The sequence below is a fragment of the Dendropsophus ebraccatus genome, chromosome 4, assembly GCF_027789765.1.
Source record: "Dendropsophus ebraccatus isolate aDenEbr1 chromosome 4, aDenEbr1.pat, whole genome shotgun sequence".
Classification (NCBI taxonomy): domain Eukaryota; kingdom Metazoa; phylum Chordata; class Amphibia; order Anura; family Hylidae; genus Dendropsophus; species Dendropsophus ebraccatus.
Window position 1 is genome coordinate 127,135,971 of NC_091457.1, and position 16,214 is coordinate 127,152,184.

Here is a 16,214-nt window from a genome sequence, read left to right on the forward strand (position 1 = left end):
ATGCTTTGCTGTACTTGAATAAATAAGTAAACCTACTGGTGAGTTCCCCGCTCTTCCATTTATCTGCTACTGGACTTACCCACCTCGCGCACCATCCCACCGCTGAAGTGGTGTCCTCCCTATCTACCATAGTATATATCACTCTGCCTTCTCCATAGAGGCTCTGTCAATAGGTTTATGCTGTCCTGTATAAGGGTAGCATAAACTAGTGACAGAGAAGCTGAACAGAATGATGTATCACTTACATTGTTCTCTGCAGCTAATTCTGAGATATCCTCCTGAATAACATGGACAATAAGTATTCTTCTCCATTATGTGCCTGAGCCCAGTAGTTCTCTTTATTCATGAGATGCAGAAAACTCCGCCCACCAGCTGCTGATTGGCAGTCATTTATCCATGCTGTGTATAGGCAGCCAACTGTCAATCAGCATCTGGAGGGCGGGGGGGGGGGGGGGTGGTGGCAAGAATCCTGTTCTCCTGCATATTAGGAGAATGGCTGAACAGAATGATGTAAGTAATGCACAGATCTGTTCAGCATTTCCGTCACTAGTTAATGCTGCCCTCATTTAAGGCAGAATAAACCTAGTGACAGATTCCCTTTATGCATGGGGCGTGTGTATAGTGAAGGTGGCAGAATGATGTGAATGTCACATGCTGTTCCATAGGAAACCATTTTATGGACAGGGAAGCTGTCCAGCCAGTGCATGGCCCAGGGCATCGGCAGGGGAGGTGGAGCCACATGATCACTAAAAACAGGTCTGCAGTCTGGCTCTGGTGTATATATGTATATATATATATATATATATATATATATATATATATATATATATATATATATTTCATTTTCTTTATTTGAAGCATTAACCAAAAGTTAACTGAAGTTGGCTAAACCCATCAGATCAGGAGTGGTTAAAAGAACCATTCAGTACCCCCACAATGCAACTGCAAATCTGTACTCTAAAAAGTCGCGCAGGAGGAGGACACTATTCTTCCTGTTTAAGAATTACTAGTTATACCACACAGGGAATATTCGGTACAGCATACTTAAAGACAACCAAGGTCAGAATTGGAAGAAGTTGTAGATTACTGGCGATGGGCTTTCATCCAGGGTAAGAGTTTTTTCCTAAATATATTGTAATATATTGTTATTGATACCTTCTCTGAGCCCGATTTCATAAAGAACTTCTTTATCCGGGTAGAAGCAGCTTTTTTGACATCTGTTTAAAATCCTGACATTAAACAGATGGAGTAATGGATGCTTAAAGTGAACCTGTCACTGTGAAAATGCGATTTAATCTATCAACATCATGTTATAAGGCAAGATTGATATATAGTTTTATGGGAAAAGATTCAGAATAACTTGTAACTTATTCATTTAAAGGGGTATTCCGAGAAAAATCCACTTTTCTCCTATCCACAGGATAGGTGAAAATAGATGATTGCGAGGGGTCCGACCCCTAAACCCCCTGGCGATCTCTGTATTGGACCCCGCCGGCACTGTTATGAATAGAGCCCCGGATCGGTACGTGACGGGCCCCGTCGGCTCTGTTGTGAATAGAGCCCCGAGTCAGCACACAACCCACGGCTCTATTCATTCCTATGGAGCGACGGAAAGAGCCGAGTGAAGCACTCTTCCACCATACTCGGCTCTTTCCATCGCACCATAGGAATGAATAAAGCCGCGGGTCCCGATACGGAGATACCGATATACCGTATGTACACATTCAGGCCACCTTCACACAATTTATTTTTTCACTAACTAACGTCCATTGTTTCAGCATATTTAGTTAAAAAATAAATAACATTGTTTTCCATGGAACACAGTATACACTCTGGCCAGGATTCAATGTGGCAGCACTCAAAACTGACATGTCTATTTAGTGCGGGCGCTATTCATTGAAATTGATAGTACAGACAATTGTAAAGTGCGGCTCTGGACACACTTTACATTGTCTGCAATGGTTTATTGGAACGCGGGCACACCCGAATTCAAAAGAAATGAAGTTTTACCAGCTTGGCTGTGTTTTATTTTAATTGGGGAGATAAGTGCTCTTTGCGTCTCTCAGCATCTTACCTATCCTCTTTCCATTCAGAACACAAATGCCCCACCAACTCGGGTGTTCATGTCTGTGGGGGAGAGACATTTTGTCAGACAAATGAATAGCATCTATTAAAATGTCCTTTAATTCTTAGAATTGTTTTGTAAAGCATTTGTTATTAAACCGAAAAAGGTGTGAAAATTATAATATTTTGCTTATTAAAATAATAAGCATATCAAACCTCTTTACTTTCCATAAAAGCTTTGTGAGCAAGGAAATCAAATGAAACCCCGGCTTGTTTTTTAGTGTGTACTTTTTGTGTCTAGAACAATGGTAATGTTTGATTTATGACGTCTATAAAGAGGTTATGCAAATATCTTAATTACTTTATACATTCCATTTTGAGCTAATGTGTCGAGTGCTTAGCACAATCCTGCTTAGCAGAAGACTAAATAAATTATACAGTTCGAGGAAAGTCGAAGAAGAAAAAAAAAAAAGAAAAAAACTTGACATAAGACAAATATAGGCAAAAAAAAAAAAAAAAGTTTTACTGAGAATATGAAATGCCATTTGTATCTTGCAAAAAAATCTTCCGAGGAAGATTAAAGATTAGTGACAGATTTGAAAATAAAAAGATTTCAGTACGTATATGCCAGAGACATAATAGAAAAATGCCATCCTATTTATCACCCTCTCCTCGCACATGCCTGTCAATTAATGCGAAAATCTATGACATACTGTACTTTTGATGATTACAAACTGCACATGGTAATTTTAAAGGAATTGAAGACTTAGGACATCTGCAAAAAAAATGTGCCGTACTCCGACTATTTATATTCCAGGCAAACAAAGTGAACACGGCTTGAATTCTGATGTGTAATAGCCAATAAAGACATTTTTACAAGCTTTTATTGAAACTACTTATGTTATTTTCCTTATTGTCACGATGTGAATGTAGGTGATTTGCATAATTGTCGAAGAAGGTTATTGTGCGGGTGGTATTTTTTTTTTTTTTGTCGTGAATGATATGTAATTACTATGTGCGTGCAATATAGATGAACCCATTTACCTTTAGGAAAAAAATGGGAATTTCGTATTAGATGATGGATGCAATTGTACTCAATTGTGGGTGTGCAACCTACCTGATTTAGTACTAAAGTAGGTACCCAACACTCCAACTTCAGATCTCACGGTTGGTTTTTAAGCCTCCTCTCTAGTATACAGCTATGTTTTTTTTATTTGATTGGGTACTGGTAGTACGTCTGTTCGGTTTCTGACAATGCTATTTGCATAACCTAAACCCAGCCCTGTTGCTTACTTCACAGCTTCTTAAAGGGGTTATCCAGCGCTACAAAAACATGGCCACTTTTGCACCAATCTTGTCTTCAGTTTGGGGGGGGGTTTGCAACTCCATTCCATTGAAATAAATGGAGCTTAATTGCAAACCACACCTGGACTGGAGACAAGAGTGGTGCAAAAAGTAGGCTGACAAAAAGGATTCCACATATGTTTGTTGCCCCTTAAGCTCTCTGGGTTACTCAGTCAGGATTTCTAAGAAACAAAGGATGGTGAAGGGGGTAGGATTGAACAAACATGGGATTGTCTAGTTGGGGTAAGGTGGGTTCCTCATTCATTCGAAGTGGGTGAAAATGCAGACAGCCGATCCCTGGGTGGTCAGTTCTGCTGATATTTACCAGCTGGGGTGGACTGAGGCACTGGGGGCAGTAGTCCTATCCCCAGTGCACAAAAACACTGAATTAGCAGAAGGAATAAACTGCTGATATCACAAAAATGGTGCAGAGGATGAAGGTAACAAACCCCAGCCACTTAAATGTTTAAAGACTGGAGTATCTAAATATATACCATATTTTCTGGCTTATAAGACAACTAGGCGTATAAGACGACCCCCAACTTTTCCAGTTAAAATAGAGAGTCTGGCATATACTCACCGTATAAGACTACCTCTTTTCCAACACACACCAAATTAATAAAAAATATCAGAAAGCAGTGAGATCTGAGAGGCAGAGAAGGAGGTACAGTAGTACTGGTAGGATACAAGGGCGGGCCAGACAGGGGGAAATAGGTGTGCTTTTCTAAGCACATCGTCACTCTACCGTATCTCTTTTTTCCATACCTTGGGTGCCTTCAGTTTGCTCCGCTCTTCATACAGTCACTGGGGATGCAGCGGTTTTCGAGTTCTCCCCACGTATGCGGGGACTGTAGAGTTTCCAGTCCGGCTCCAAAGTTTTTCAGCACCCACCCTATAAAACAACACCCGGCGTATAAGACGACCCCTTACTTTTGAGAAGATTTTCCTCGGTTAAAAAGTAGTCTTACATGCAGGAAAATACTGTATTTAATAAGATGACATATATAAAACACATGGGTGTATCAGAAGCATTCAGATGAAGCTTTGGTGATTTGTTTTACAGATATATATGAATCGGCATTATCAGACTGTGAACCCACTGATACAATTCCTCGAAGCTGCCAAATTACCACTGATGTGGAGCAGGTCACCCAGGTCCTCGACCTTACAAGAGTACGTAACAGTGAAGTTAGAGAAGATGGGAGATTTGTCTTACCAACGGAAGCAGGTATGTGGCATAGATATAGACTTTATTAAGACATGCTATCAGTATTACTCATCTATATCTTTTATATATTTTTAAATAAGAATTCTTCACAGGTTTAAAACTGTATATAATTTTTCTGCATGTTCATGAATGCAAGATGGGGGTTGATTTGTAGGAGCGTTATTAAAGAAGGAGATCTCCAAGTCTTCTATTGCAAGAAATTTTTATATATATATATATATATATATATATATATATATATATATATATATATATTGTAAGGCCTCATGCACAGGAGGGTATCACAGGTCCATGTTGCCCACCTTTCAACCATCCTCTTTTGCACCTTGGGATTGTACCATGAAACGAATTGGGGGGGTTAAGCAGATCCCAGGGATTATACTGTTAGGAGGGATTCATGGTGTAGGGATCGATAATACAGAATTCATACAATTCATAGTGTTAAATCAGATGCCATGTCACAGAGGCATGTTTCCAGGTGAGAAAACAGTGTTATTACAATATGGCAGCACACTAACTCATCTAGACTATCGGAAACAGTTACTAAATACAGCGCCAAGCTTAAAAATGTCCCCGCAGCACCAAGATTTGCCGGATTTATGTAGACACAATGCCCGTGGCACCGGAGCCTTTCTGTGTGTGCACACAGTGAAACCTATGCCAGGTCAGAGCTGGAAAAAAGGGAAATGTGCCGCATGCAGAGGCCACGCCCACTGTGCATGTGGTCACCCCCCCCCCCCCCGTTACGACTGCTCCCTGTCCCTCTGACGTGAGGAGGGCAGAGGGACCCGATGTGAATACAATTATTCTCATCTGTCCCCTCTGCCGCACTTGCACCAGAATATTCAATTACGTCAGTTAATAATTGTCCCCCTGTGTGTGCAGATTAGACTACACTTTCAATATGACTCGTTCCCTTTAAATAATGCATCTGGGTATAGTGGCAGCACATTGTGAGATTTCCCAACTGGTGTCACTGGCCTCTGGAAGTGACATTTACAATCATTGTTAATCCATATACTAAGAAAAACTTTATTATTATGTACTAAATGGAAGTCCTATATAATTATTAGGGACCAGCGGTGTTATATGACCCTCTGAATCACCTTGGCCGCGGATTGCACATATGGTGACAGAAAAGCCGAAATCTACTTTCAACTCTCAGGGTTTGTCACTTGTTTTCTAGCGGCAGATATTGAGTTGGCAAGTGCCATATATCAGAATAACGGCTTTTGCTGGCAGCCTGCGTTGTGATAAAGGAGAGATTTTACAGACAGGGTGTGGGTACCGGAGATGAAGTATATTGCCTGTCAGGACAGACTCGCTGTGCCGGCTGTTGTCACCGTGATTGAATATATGTGCTAGGTCTACAGAACTGTCACATGACATGTTATAAATACAAGCTGCTAAAGAGTCACTCTCTCCGCTTAAAGCATTCCTGTCACATATACTTTCCAATTGTAGCACACATGAAGGAGCACAAAGCAATTCCTTCTTTTTATTTATTACTTGTAGAATATATAGTTGGCACAATGATTGCCTTGCCGCTTTCTTCCTCTTTCCTTGTCCTGGCTTATATGTCAGCCTAGACTGCTGCTCGTATACACTATCACAGGATTCAAAGGGATTTTATTACTGCTATTAACTCTCACCAAAGACTCCTTATATTCCTTTATGAGCTTTATTAAAGCCTACTACACACAATATTCAGGTTTCCATTTCTATCAAGTTGTTACTGTCACTCTCAGTCACTTTGACATGTCAAAACATTACAATTGCGCTTAAACACACACTCCCCCTGGCTGTATCTAAGGATGGCAACCAGTCTCAAATGTTTGACCCGATGTGATCAAAACCTTTTGACAGATCTGAGGACATACAACAACAAAAAAGCAAAAATTGGCCACACCTCTATGCTTCTGTTCACTGCAGGTTGCATGCTGCATGTGGCTTAAGTGCAGACAAAAAAAAAAACAAAAACAGAAAGTGCAACAGAAACCTACGGGTGCAACTGCTTACCTTGTATACTGCCCCCAGCATAAAAACCTGCTTTATAGGTATTGAAAAGTAAATAAATGAAAAAATGAAAGAAAAAAAAATTCAGTATCTATAGAGCAGGTTTTTATCATGTGTATGCTGGGAGGAGTATATATAGTAAGCATTTGCACCTGTAGGTTGCTGTTGCATTTTCTGTTTTTTTACATCTGAGGACATGTCAAAAGTTACCGGAAATGACAGTAACCCTTTTAAAAAATATTTGTACTGTATTTCTTATGTTTATCTGTTTCTGGAGAAGCTGGTTGACAGTTAGGACCACTCTTAGCAGATGTTCACATGCGGCAGATTTGTTGCAGAAATTTCCAGGCCTTAAAATCAGTTCCATTGATCTGAATGGAGGTGCTTTGTTGGCAAGCACATGGATTTTCGCAAGCCCCAGTTAGATACAAGGTACAGTCACAATTTTTTTTTTACCACAAATCTGTGATGTGAATGAACCACATGTCACACAGCTTTTTTTTTAGATTATCTAGGAGCTTGCAACAATGGATTTTCCTGATTCAGGTAACTGCAGAATTATGCATATTAACTAGGTAGGTTGTCCAGTATTTAGAAAACAAAGCAAGAATGAGTGGGACTAGGATGAAAATAGTTACCGCTGGGGCACAGAACGGCCAGTGCTACCGAAGATCATCCCAGCCGGTACTGCAGTACCGGCCGGATGATCTTCATTTCTTATGAATTGGGATGCGGGCGCATCAGTGTGCTTCCGCATCCCAATTTACCGCTGAACACAATGGCTCTGGCCACACGCTCCATTGTGTGAACTGACATGTTCTGTGTGGCTGCTATTCAATTAATAGCGGCCACACAAAACTAACAGGTCAGTTTTTCATGTGGGCGGTTAGAACCATTAGAACCCTGGATGGAGCGTATACTATGTGTATACACTCCGGCCGGGATTCCAGTCATGCACAAACAACATATGTTTTGTATAAATCACGGTGGTTGTTGCAAATTTCAACAACGGCCGTGATTTATACAAAACATACGTTGTGTGAACATGGCCTAAATCTAGAAGGTTCCTCATAGGAGAAACCTAAAACCCGACCATGCTGCCACACTAGAAGTGGCTGGTTTTTAGAATAGAAAAAAAAAGATGGTTTTCTTAACAAATTAGTCGGTGGTGTCGGGTTTTAAAGGACCCATCACACACCCACGACATGCCCACTTGACAGGTTTTTGGTCAAAAATGATGGATTTGTGGGGGGGTTTTGTCGAATTATGTCGCACTCCTTTAGTAAATATGTTGGAACACTAAACCGACAGGGAAAATGGCCAAAAATCCATCGATTTTCTCTCGGGAACAAATAAGTAAATCAGCCCCATTGTGGGTCAACCATTCTGGGTTATTTTTTTTACATACAGTATGTGATGAAACACAAATTTAAAGGAGAAGTCCCATAGAAGTACAATAACTGCAGGCAGGTTGGTGGGGGCAGCAAGGTAATAAACAACTGAACTCACCTGTCCTGGTGACATCAGCCACAGACTTGCAGCTCTGTTAGCTGCAACCTCATATCCCCGGCTGAGTGATTGCCCACCCAGCCAATCAGTGACTGGGACGGGGCACCGCCCAACTCACTGACTGGCTGAGTGGGTGATCACAGCTGGGCTGTGATCTTTCAGCTGGGTACGTGACAAACCCAGTTTCCAGCTGAAGCTGACAGCCAGCTGATGTGAATGGGACCCGGTAGTGTCACATCGTAGGCACGAGGACAGGTGAGCTCAGTTGTTTATCATTTTCCTTCCCCCACCAGCCTGCCTGCAGTTTTTGTACTTCTCCTTTAAGTCCAAAAAAGAAAACAAAAAAAAAAACTTGTTCTGGTTGCCAACTGTTTGGCCACATAGGGCTTCTTTCTTGTAGTAAATTATTTTAGTAATGTCAATAATAATGTGCCCATTACACTGATTTCCAATCCCCAAGTTGTTGCGGCTGCCTCTTGATCAGGTAAGATTCGCAGCATTTCATATTCCTTCCTCTAATTAAACAGAGTCAGGGCTTGTTATTTAATAGAAGAGTTCAAGTCACTAATGACAGCATGTATTGCTCCACTGAGTTTGCATCAAAACCAGTCATTTACTTTAAAATTACAAGCTTGAAAATGTATTTATTTCCTTCCCAGTAATGCTAGAGACTCATGATCATCATTTTAATTAAAGAAGTTTTGGAATTCACTTCAAACACTTCAAGTTTCCTTAGTTTAGTGAAAGATTAATCTAAAAGCAGAAAGGCGTCTAGTTTTTTTTTTCACTCTAAATGTTATGCATTAAATGGTGCCTGTCGCCTACATACTGAGGAAGAAAGAGCTTTCTTTTCCATGAGACTTCAGATTCAATGCAGCAGTCAATTTACTAGGAAGTAAAGACATCAACAAAGCTGGCATTTTGCATATGGGCCTGTTTTCTATGAAAATGCCCATAAGAAAATAATGATCAGATTTTTTTCTATGGTGCACATCAGAGAAGTGTTGTAAATTTGGTGCTTGGTGAAAAAGACTTTTTTTCTTTCAATGCAATAATCAATCTCCCCAATAATGCATTACAATAATGGCACTTCAAACTGAGATATATATATATATATACAGTACAGACCAAAAGTTTGGACACACCTTGCCATTCAAAGAGTTGTCTGTATTTTTATGACTATAAAAATTGTGGATTCACACTAAAGCCATCAACTATGAATTAGCACATGTGGAATTACTGTATATACTTTACAAAGAAGTGTGAAACAACTGAAAATACAGTATACCATATTCTAGGTTCTTCAAAGTAGCCGCCTTTTGCTTTGATTACCCCTTTGCCCACCCTTGGCATTCTCTTGATGAATTGGTTTTGATGTAGACCTGAAATGGTCTTCCAACAGTCTTGAAGGAGTTCCCAGAGATGCTTAGCACTTGTTGGCCCTTTTGCCTTCACTATGCGGCCCAGCTCACCCCAAACCATTTTGATTGGGTTCAGGTCTGGTGACTGTGGAGGCCAGGTGATCTGGCGTACCACCCCATCATTCTTCTTCTTGGTCACATAACCCTGACACAGCCTGGAGGTGTTTTTGGGGTCACTGTCCTGTTAAAAAATAAATGATGATCCAACTAAGCGCAAACCGGATGGAATAGCATGCCGCTACAATCTACAATTTTCATAGTCATAAAAATACAGAAAACTCTTTGAATGGGAAGGTGTGTCCAAACTTTTGGTCAGCACTGTATATACCTGTATGTATATATATATATATATATATATATATATATACACAGTGTGTATATATATATATATATATATATATATATGTGTGTGTGTATATATATATATATATATATATATATATATATATATGTATTTATTTTTTTCTGTCCAGCACTGGGGATCCGTAGCTAGGGAGAGATAGAACAAAGACCTATGCTATCTTAAAGGAGAACTCCGGGGCTCGGGTGATTTTTGGAGTGCTGGGGATTATAAATAAAATAACATTATGAATGCTGGGGATTATGAATAAAATAACATGCTCTTCACTCCCCCACTCCAGCGCTGGTGCTGGTATCCTGCAGTTCTGGTCGCCCAGTCCAGGCCACTTTTGGGTCAGAGTGGGGACCTGGGATGTAATGTGCCACGCCTGCTCACCCTGTCGGCGGCCATAGCAGGGTCGCTCCTCGCCCACTGATTGGCTAAGTGGACCTAACACGTCATGTCCCAGGTCCCTATTCAGACCCAGAAGCATCCAGGACCAGGGGACTGGAGCTGCAGGATACCGGCACCAACACTGGAGCGGGGGAGGTGAGAGCATGTTACTACTTTCATAATCCCCCTCCCCAGCACTCTGCCAAAATCATCCCAGTCCAGAGTTATCCTCTAAGGACAGTATATAAGGCAATTTCTCCATCCCCAGTCATATATCATCAAAATCACTCACAGTGCCTTCTTATTATTTTTACTAAAAAGTTTTTTATACACAGTGTATGCAAGAGAATGCCTATATAGATAGTGGCATCTAGACTGTGCCTACATACACAATGCTTGTTGCCAGTGCTTACATACAGTACATGGTGCCTGTCCAAGAGCACCCACATACTGTGCCTGCCAACAATTGCCAAATTAGTCAGTGCCTGCCAGAGAGTAACCCACATACAGTGGCCGCCGGAGGGTGGTTACATAGCGTGTACACAAGATGGTATACCGTATACAATTCCTATAAAAGAATGCTCCTGCCTCCTCCATTGCCTGTTGTCTACACCTGGATGCAGTTGCTTGAAGGGTGCAGGTCTAAAGTGGCCTGTGGCATACATAAGTAAGTGGTGTGGTAAAGAGCCAATGATTCTTTGCTTTGTCACAGCTTTCAACTGCATGTGCATTGTAGCAACAAGTATACAGTTAAAATTGCTAGTGGTAACATGCGTTATGAAGGCCCTTAAGGGTGCTGCTTTACATGCTGTCATACAGATTCTTATAGAGGTCAATTCTGCCAACAGAGTGAGGAAAGTGTGGATCAGTTCTTTGAGATAAAGATGTAGAGCATAATAACCTAATTAAATATGTAGAATAATTCTCATATTTTACCTCCTCCTTCTTTCTTCAGAGCTCTATAAAACAGGAGGAACACGTTAAACTTAAGTACCAACGCTTCTCTAAATGTTAATGAAACACTTAACGTGACTTTTTTAATCTAGCATTTATTAGTACTGTATGTCGCTTGCTGAAAGGAAAAGGTGTCAGATTTATGCCTTGTAGGTGGGTTATTAATAATTGGCATATTTAGATGATATTTTATTATTCAACTATGAGAAATTGATTTGACAATGCTTAACAATTGTATAACTGTATGTGTGTCACAGAGATTTGTTTCTAAAGTTTTCACTAAAGGATTTAATGTTCCTAATTAAGTTCATTTGTTTCCAGGACACATTCTAATCTACTTTCCTTATTATGAGAAATGTAAGAAATATATACTTTAAAACTCAAATCCATCTATGTGTCCATCTACACTATTCTCTTTTTCTCTGCGGCCCGGTCACTGCGCACGGTGTCGGTTTATTCCCAAGCATCGGCCTGGCATGAAGCACTGAGGGTAGGCCCGCCGCCCCCAGTTGAGACTAAACCCCTCCCCACTGTTACGCGGCTCCATTAGAATCAATGGAGCCATGTCACAGAGGGAGATCGTCATACAGGGCCAGCCCATAGTGCTTCTCGCTGGTGCTTGGAAATAAACGGGCGTGGTGTGGACAAACGGGCCACGGTTCAAAATAGGGACCACAGCACCGACATCCCCGTGCCAGCTCCGGTCTATTCATGTAAAAAAAAACTTTACTTTAAACATGTGGCCACTAGGTGTCTCCCTTTTTCTCAAACTGCTGTCCATGCTCCCTCCTCATGATTTTTGGTCTTTTCACTTTTCAAAAAGAGGCCAAACACGATTGTCCTTGTAACACGATTGTCCTTCTGGCATGGCTAGTGTGGCAGTGTCAGGTGTGTGTAGTAGTCAGGAAGCACAAGAAAATGCACCACTGAGTAATATTTATATGTAAATCAGTGTATCACAGGCTAGAGTTATTGAACTACAACTCCAATCATGCTCTAATATGTTTGTTATCATGAGAGCAGTAGTTATGCTAAGCTTCACATCAGTAGCTATCGTACATTCCTGGGGATAGGGCTGCTGTTTTATTCTTTTGGGTAGTAATTTGCTTTACTGAGGCAGAATTACATCATAAAGAATTATTTTTTTTAATATACTAGGCAGCTAATATAGTTAGAGTTATATAATGATCTGCTTATAAAATAAAAGTGTACCATGTGTGCTGCAGTTACTATCTCTTTCCTGGAGTTTTCCTTACTGCCCTTAACCCCTTGAACGATGCGATGCACAGCGATCATGGCTTTTAAGGTAAGCAGTGACAGGACCGCTTGTATCGACGGGCGGAGGTAAGTAACTTACCTCCATCCTGTCGGATTGGCCATCTATGCATAAAGTCTGCTCTCAGGCAGACTTTATGCACAGATAACCAATAATACTGATCTATGCAATGCTATGGCATAGCATAGCTCACTACATGCAATCTAGTGATTGCATGTTTTCCTGTAAAAAAAAGTGTAATTTAAAAAAATAAAAGTATTAAAAAAAAACTTATAAACCACCCCAAATAAGAGTTTAAAATACCCCCTTGCCCATTACAAAAATCTAAATATGTAAAATAAATAAACATATTATATATTGTAGCGTGTGGAATTGTCCGATCTATTAAAATATAACTTTATTGTTCCCGTATGGTAAACAACGTTAATGGGGGAAAAAAAACACCAGGATTGCTGATTTTTTAAAATTATATATCAAAAAATATATAAAAAAATATTACATTTTTAATAAAATTTTTCTTTTACACTTATATGATATTAATAAAAACTAGAGATCATGGCACAAAAAATGACACCCCAACCAGCCCTGTAGGTGGAAAAATAACAGCGCTCTTACAATTGCATTAATTTAACTCAGGGCATCAATGGGCTCAGCCTTAAAGGGGTTAAAGAAATGGCCTAGGAAGGATCCCAGACACTGCCCAGGTAGGTCTGTATTTTTTAAGACACTTGATGATGGGTAGTTGGTAATTGCTGGTAGTGCATACAGCTTAATCTTGCTAAGAGGGATGTTTTCGCTATGTACTCTAGTTAACTTTGTTGTAGAGGATTCCGACAGAATTGGAAAACTGCTGTATAGTAAAGTAAAGCACAATTTGCTTGCAGTTGAAAAGGAATCTGACCTACAGGATGTATGCAGAAAATATATTAATTATGAACTAGCTATATAACAAGCTGATTTTGGATGGCAGTTTAGCAGGGAGAAGGGGAAAGAAGAAATTCTTGATAACAAGAGAAGGAAGCAATTTTGTATGATAAGATATATTACAGAGTTTGTAATATTCACTACATTATGCAGAGTTTGTTCAAACCAAACTGCTTATTTTAGTGGCAATGCATAACAACACTATGCAGATCTCTATGCACTGTAAAGGAGCCAGGATTCCTCTTAAAATTACAGGAATTACTGCTCTCTATAAAACACAAATGGTTTTAATATTATGGCAAAAAAAAAAAAATCTTTCATATACATTTTCCAGATAATAAGAACTACATTTTGAAGTAAAATATTTACCCAGAAACTGATCTATTACTTGATAGAATGTGTTCTTTTCCATCTAGTCGGGGGAATTAAAAACATATTAAAATAATTGGGATGTCAAGTGAGTAAGACATGATTAATGTGTGTTAAAATTATAGCACGATTCCTCGGAGCATTAGTCTAAAAACACAACTCACATTACCTTGTGTTGTCAAAAGTGTGAGCCTTGTCTTCAAAATTTTATAAAATCATGAGAATTAAGTGGAATTTTGAATGAAAATTTGAACTGAAACATAAAAAAACTTAGTAAATCTGTCGGCTGTGGCGGGTTTTAAAGGGAACCTGTCACCCCCCGTGCCGGGGTGACAGGCTCCCGACCCCCTGTTAGAGCCCCCTATACTCACCTAATCCCGCCGGGTCCCGCTTCTGGATCCGGTCGGGTGATGAAGATCTCAGCCGCTGCAGCCCGGCGCGCGCGCTGAGAGATGAGTCCAACACCCATAGAGAATGACAGCAGAGTCCAGCGCTCCGTCATTCTCTATGAGCGTTGGACTCATCTCTCAGCGCGTGCGCCGGGCTGCAGCGGCTGAGATCTTCATCACCCGACCGGATCCAGAAGCGGGACCCGGCGGGATTAGGTGAGTATGGGGACTCTAACAGGGGGCGGGAGCCTGTCACCCCGACACGGGGGGGTGACAGGTTCCCTTTAAAGGACACCCATGACACACCAACAACACGCTCATTTTGCAGGTTTTTGGACAAAAATTACAGGTTTTGGAAAAATTGGGTCACACACTCTTTGTATTTAAACCTGATAATTTGCTGCCAGGAACATGTTAGTAAATCAGCCCCATAGTGTTTCTATAACACACTGCTGTCTACTTCTCCTACAGGAACTACATGCAAAGAGCCATTCAGAAGCCACATTAATATATCTAAGGCTATGTTCACATAATGTATATTTTCGTAAAATTATTATTAAAATATACGTTCCTTTGCTGCCTGTGGGATCCCAGCCGGAGAGTATACACACAGGGGGACATTTATTAAGTCCGGCGTTTTTTACGCCGGACTTATAAATGTCCCCACATCTTCGGCGCTACGGGGATTTATGTAGAGGCGGACTGCCTCTACATAAATCCCGTGCGCTCTGGTGCGCACCGCCGAAAACCTACGCCAGCTGAGGACTGGAGTCGGTTTCGGCGTATCTTTTTGCGGAACGGATGGTGAATCGCGTGGACTCCGAGTCTGCTCCCTCCGTTCCGCCCCCTTCACACCCCCTCTCCGCCCCCCGGCGTACCCATCGGAAAGTGCCGATTTGCGAATATTTTATTCGCAAATCGGCCATTTGCGAATAAAATATTGCGCAAATCGGCAATTTCAGCCGAAACCCCTGGACCGCAGGATGATACATGTCCCCCATAGTATGCGCTCCGGCCGTGATCCCTAGCGGTGCCGCAAACAACTGACATGTCAGTTTTCTGCAGCCGCTATCCAGTCATTTAGCGGCTCCGGCCGCTTGCTCCATAGTGTGCTGTGGGGAGTTCTGATGCAGGCGCACACGGATGCGCCCTCATCAGAACTCTGCGTCTAGAAAGATCATCCGGCCTGTACTGCAGTACCGGTCGGGATAATCTTTTCAGAGACCGGCCGGGTCACGCCGGTCTCTTATGCAGTGTACACAAGGCCTAAAGATGGGGTTGCCATCACTCCCTCATATGGTTTCATTATAACAAAAGACAACCATAGATCAATGCAATTCAAGCAAAACAAGTTTATTCTCCACTTCTCCATTTACAGAGGCGCAGGGATCTAGATGATTATAATTCTCAAATAAAGCACAAATCTTAGTAATTACTAGAGATTACTGGCGAACCTCAAGGACACTCGGCTTTGATGGGCCGCTCTGAAGCTGCAATGCGCGGGACCAGGGAGGAAGCAGAGCACAGGAGAAGACCAGGAGCGTGGAGAGGTGACGTAAACTGTTTGTTGAATCGTCAGCCTCCGGCCCCACATCGCTATTGCATGTATCGGCTGATGATTTTAGGTCTGGGCCTAAAGAAATGATCAGCTGATGATCGTTTTATTGACTGATCATTGTCTCTATTACATTGAGCGATAATGATCGGCCGAGTTGGGCCATATATTCTTCTACATTACTGAATAAGGATAAAGGGCAGTTTAAAAGGCTTCTACATACACAAAGGCTTCACATATAAAACCACAAAAAAAAATTAAAGGGCTTATCAAAGATTATAGCTGCCTTCTTTCAGAAACAGTACTTTTGTCCTCAGTTTGGGTGTTTTATTGCTACTCAGTTCCACTGAAGTGAATTAAGCCAAGTTGTAATACCGCACAACCTAAGGGCAGGGGTAAAACTGTTTTTGGAAGAAATTTTTTTATTATTTA

The 16,214-nt window shown here is 41.1% G+C and overlaps 1 protein-coding gene across 1 annotated transcript in view; it reads left to right on the top strand.

Annotated features, from left to right (window-relative positions):
- Positions 1-16,214, top strand: part of CFAP20DC (CFAP20 domain containing) — a 286,194-nt gene that overhangs the window by 107,546 nt on the left and 162,434 nt on the right. Inside the window, exon 8 of the mRNA XM_069968793.1 lies at positions 4,472-4,636. Coding sequence (XP_069824894.1) covers positions 4,472-4,636 — 165 coding nt within the window. The remainder of the gene's footprint in view (positions 1-4,471; positions 4,637-16,214) is intronic.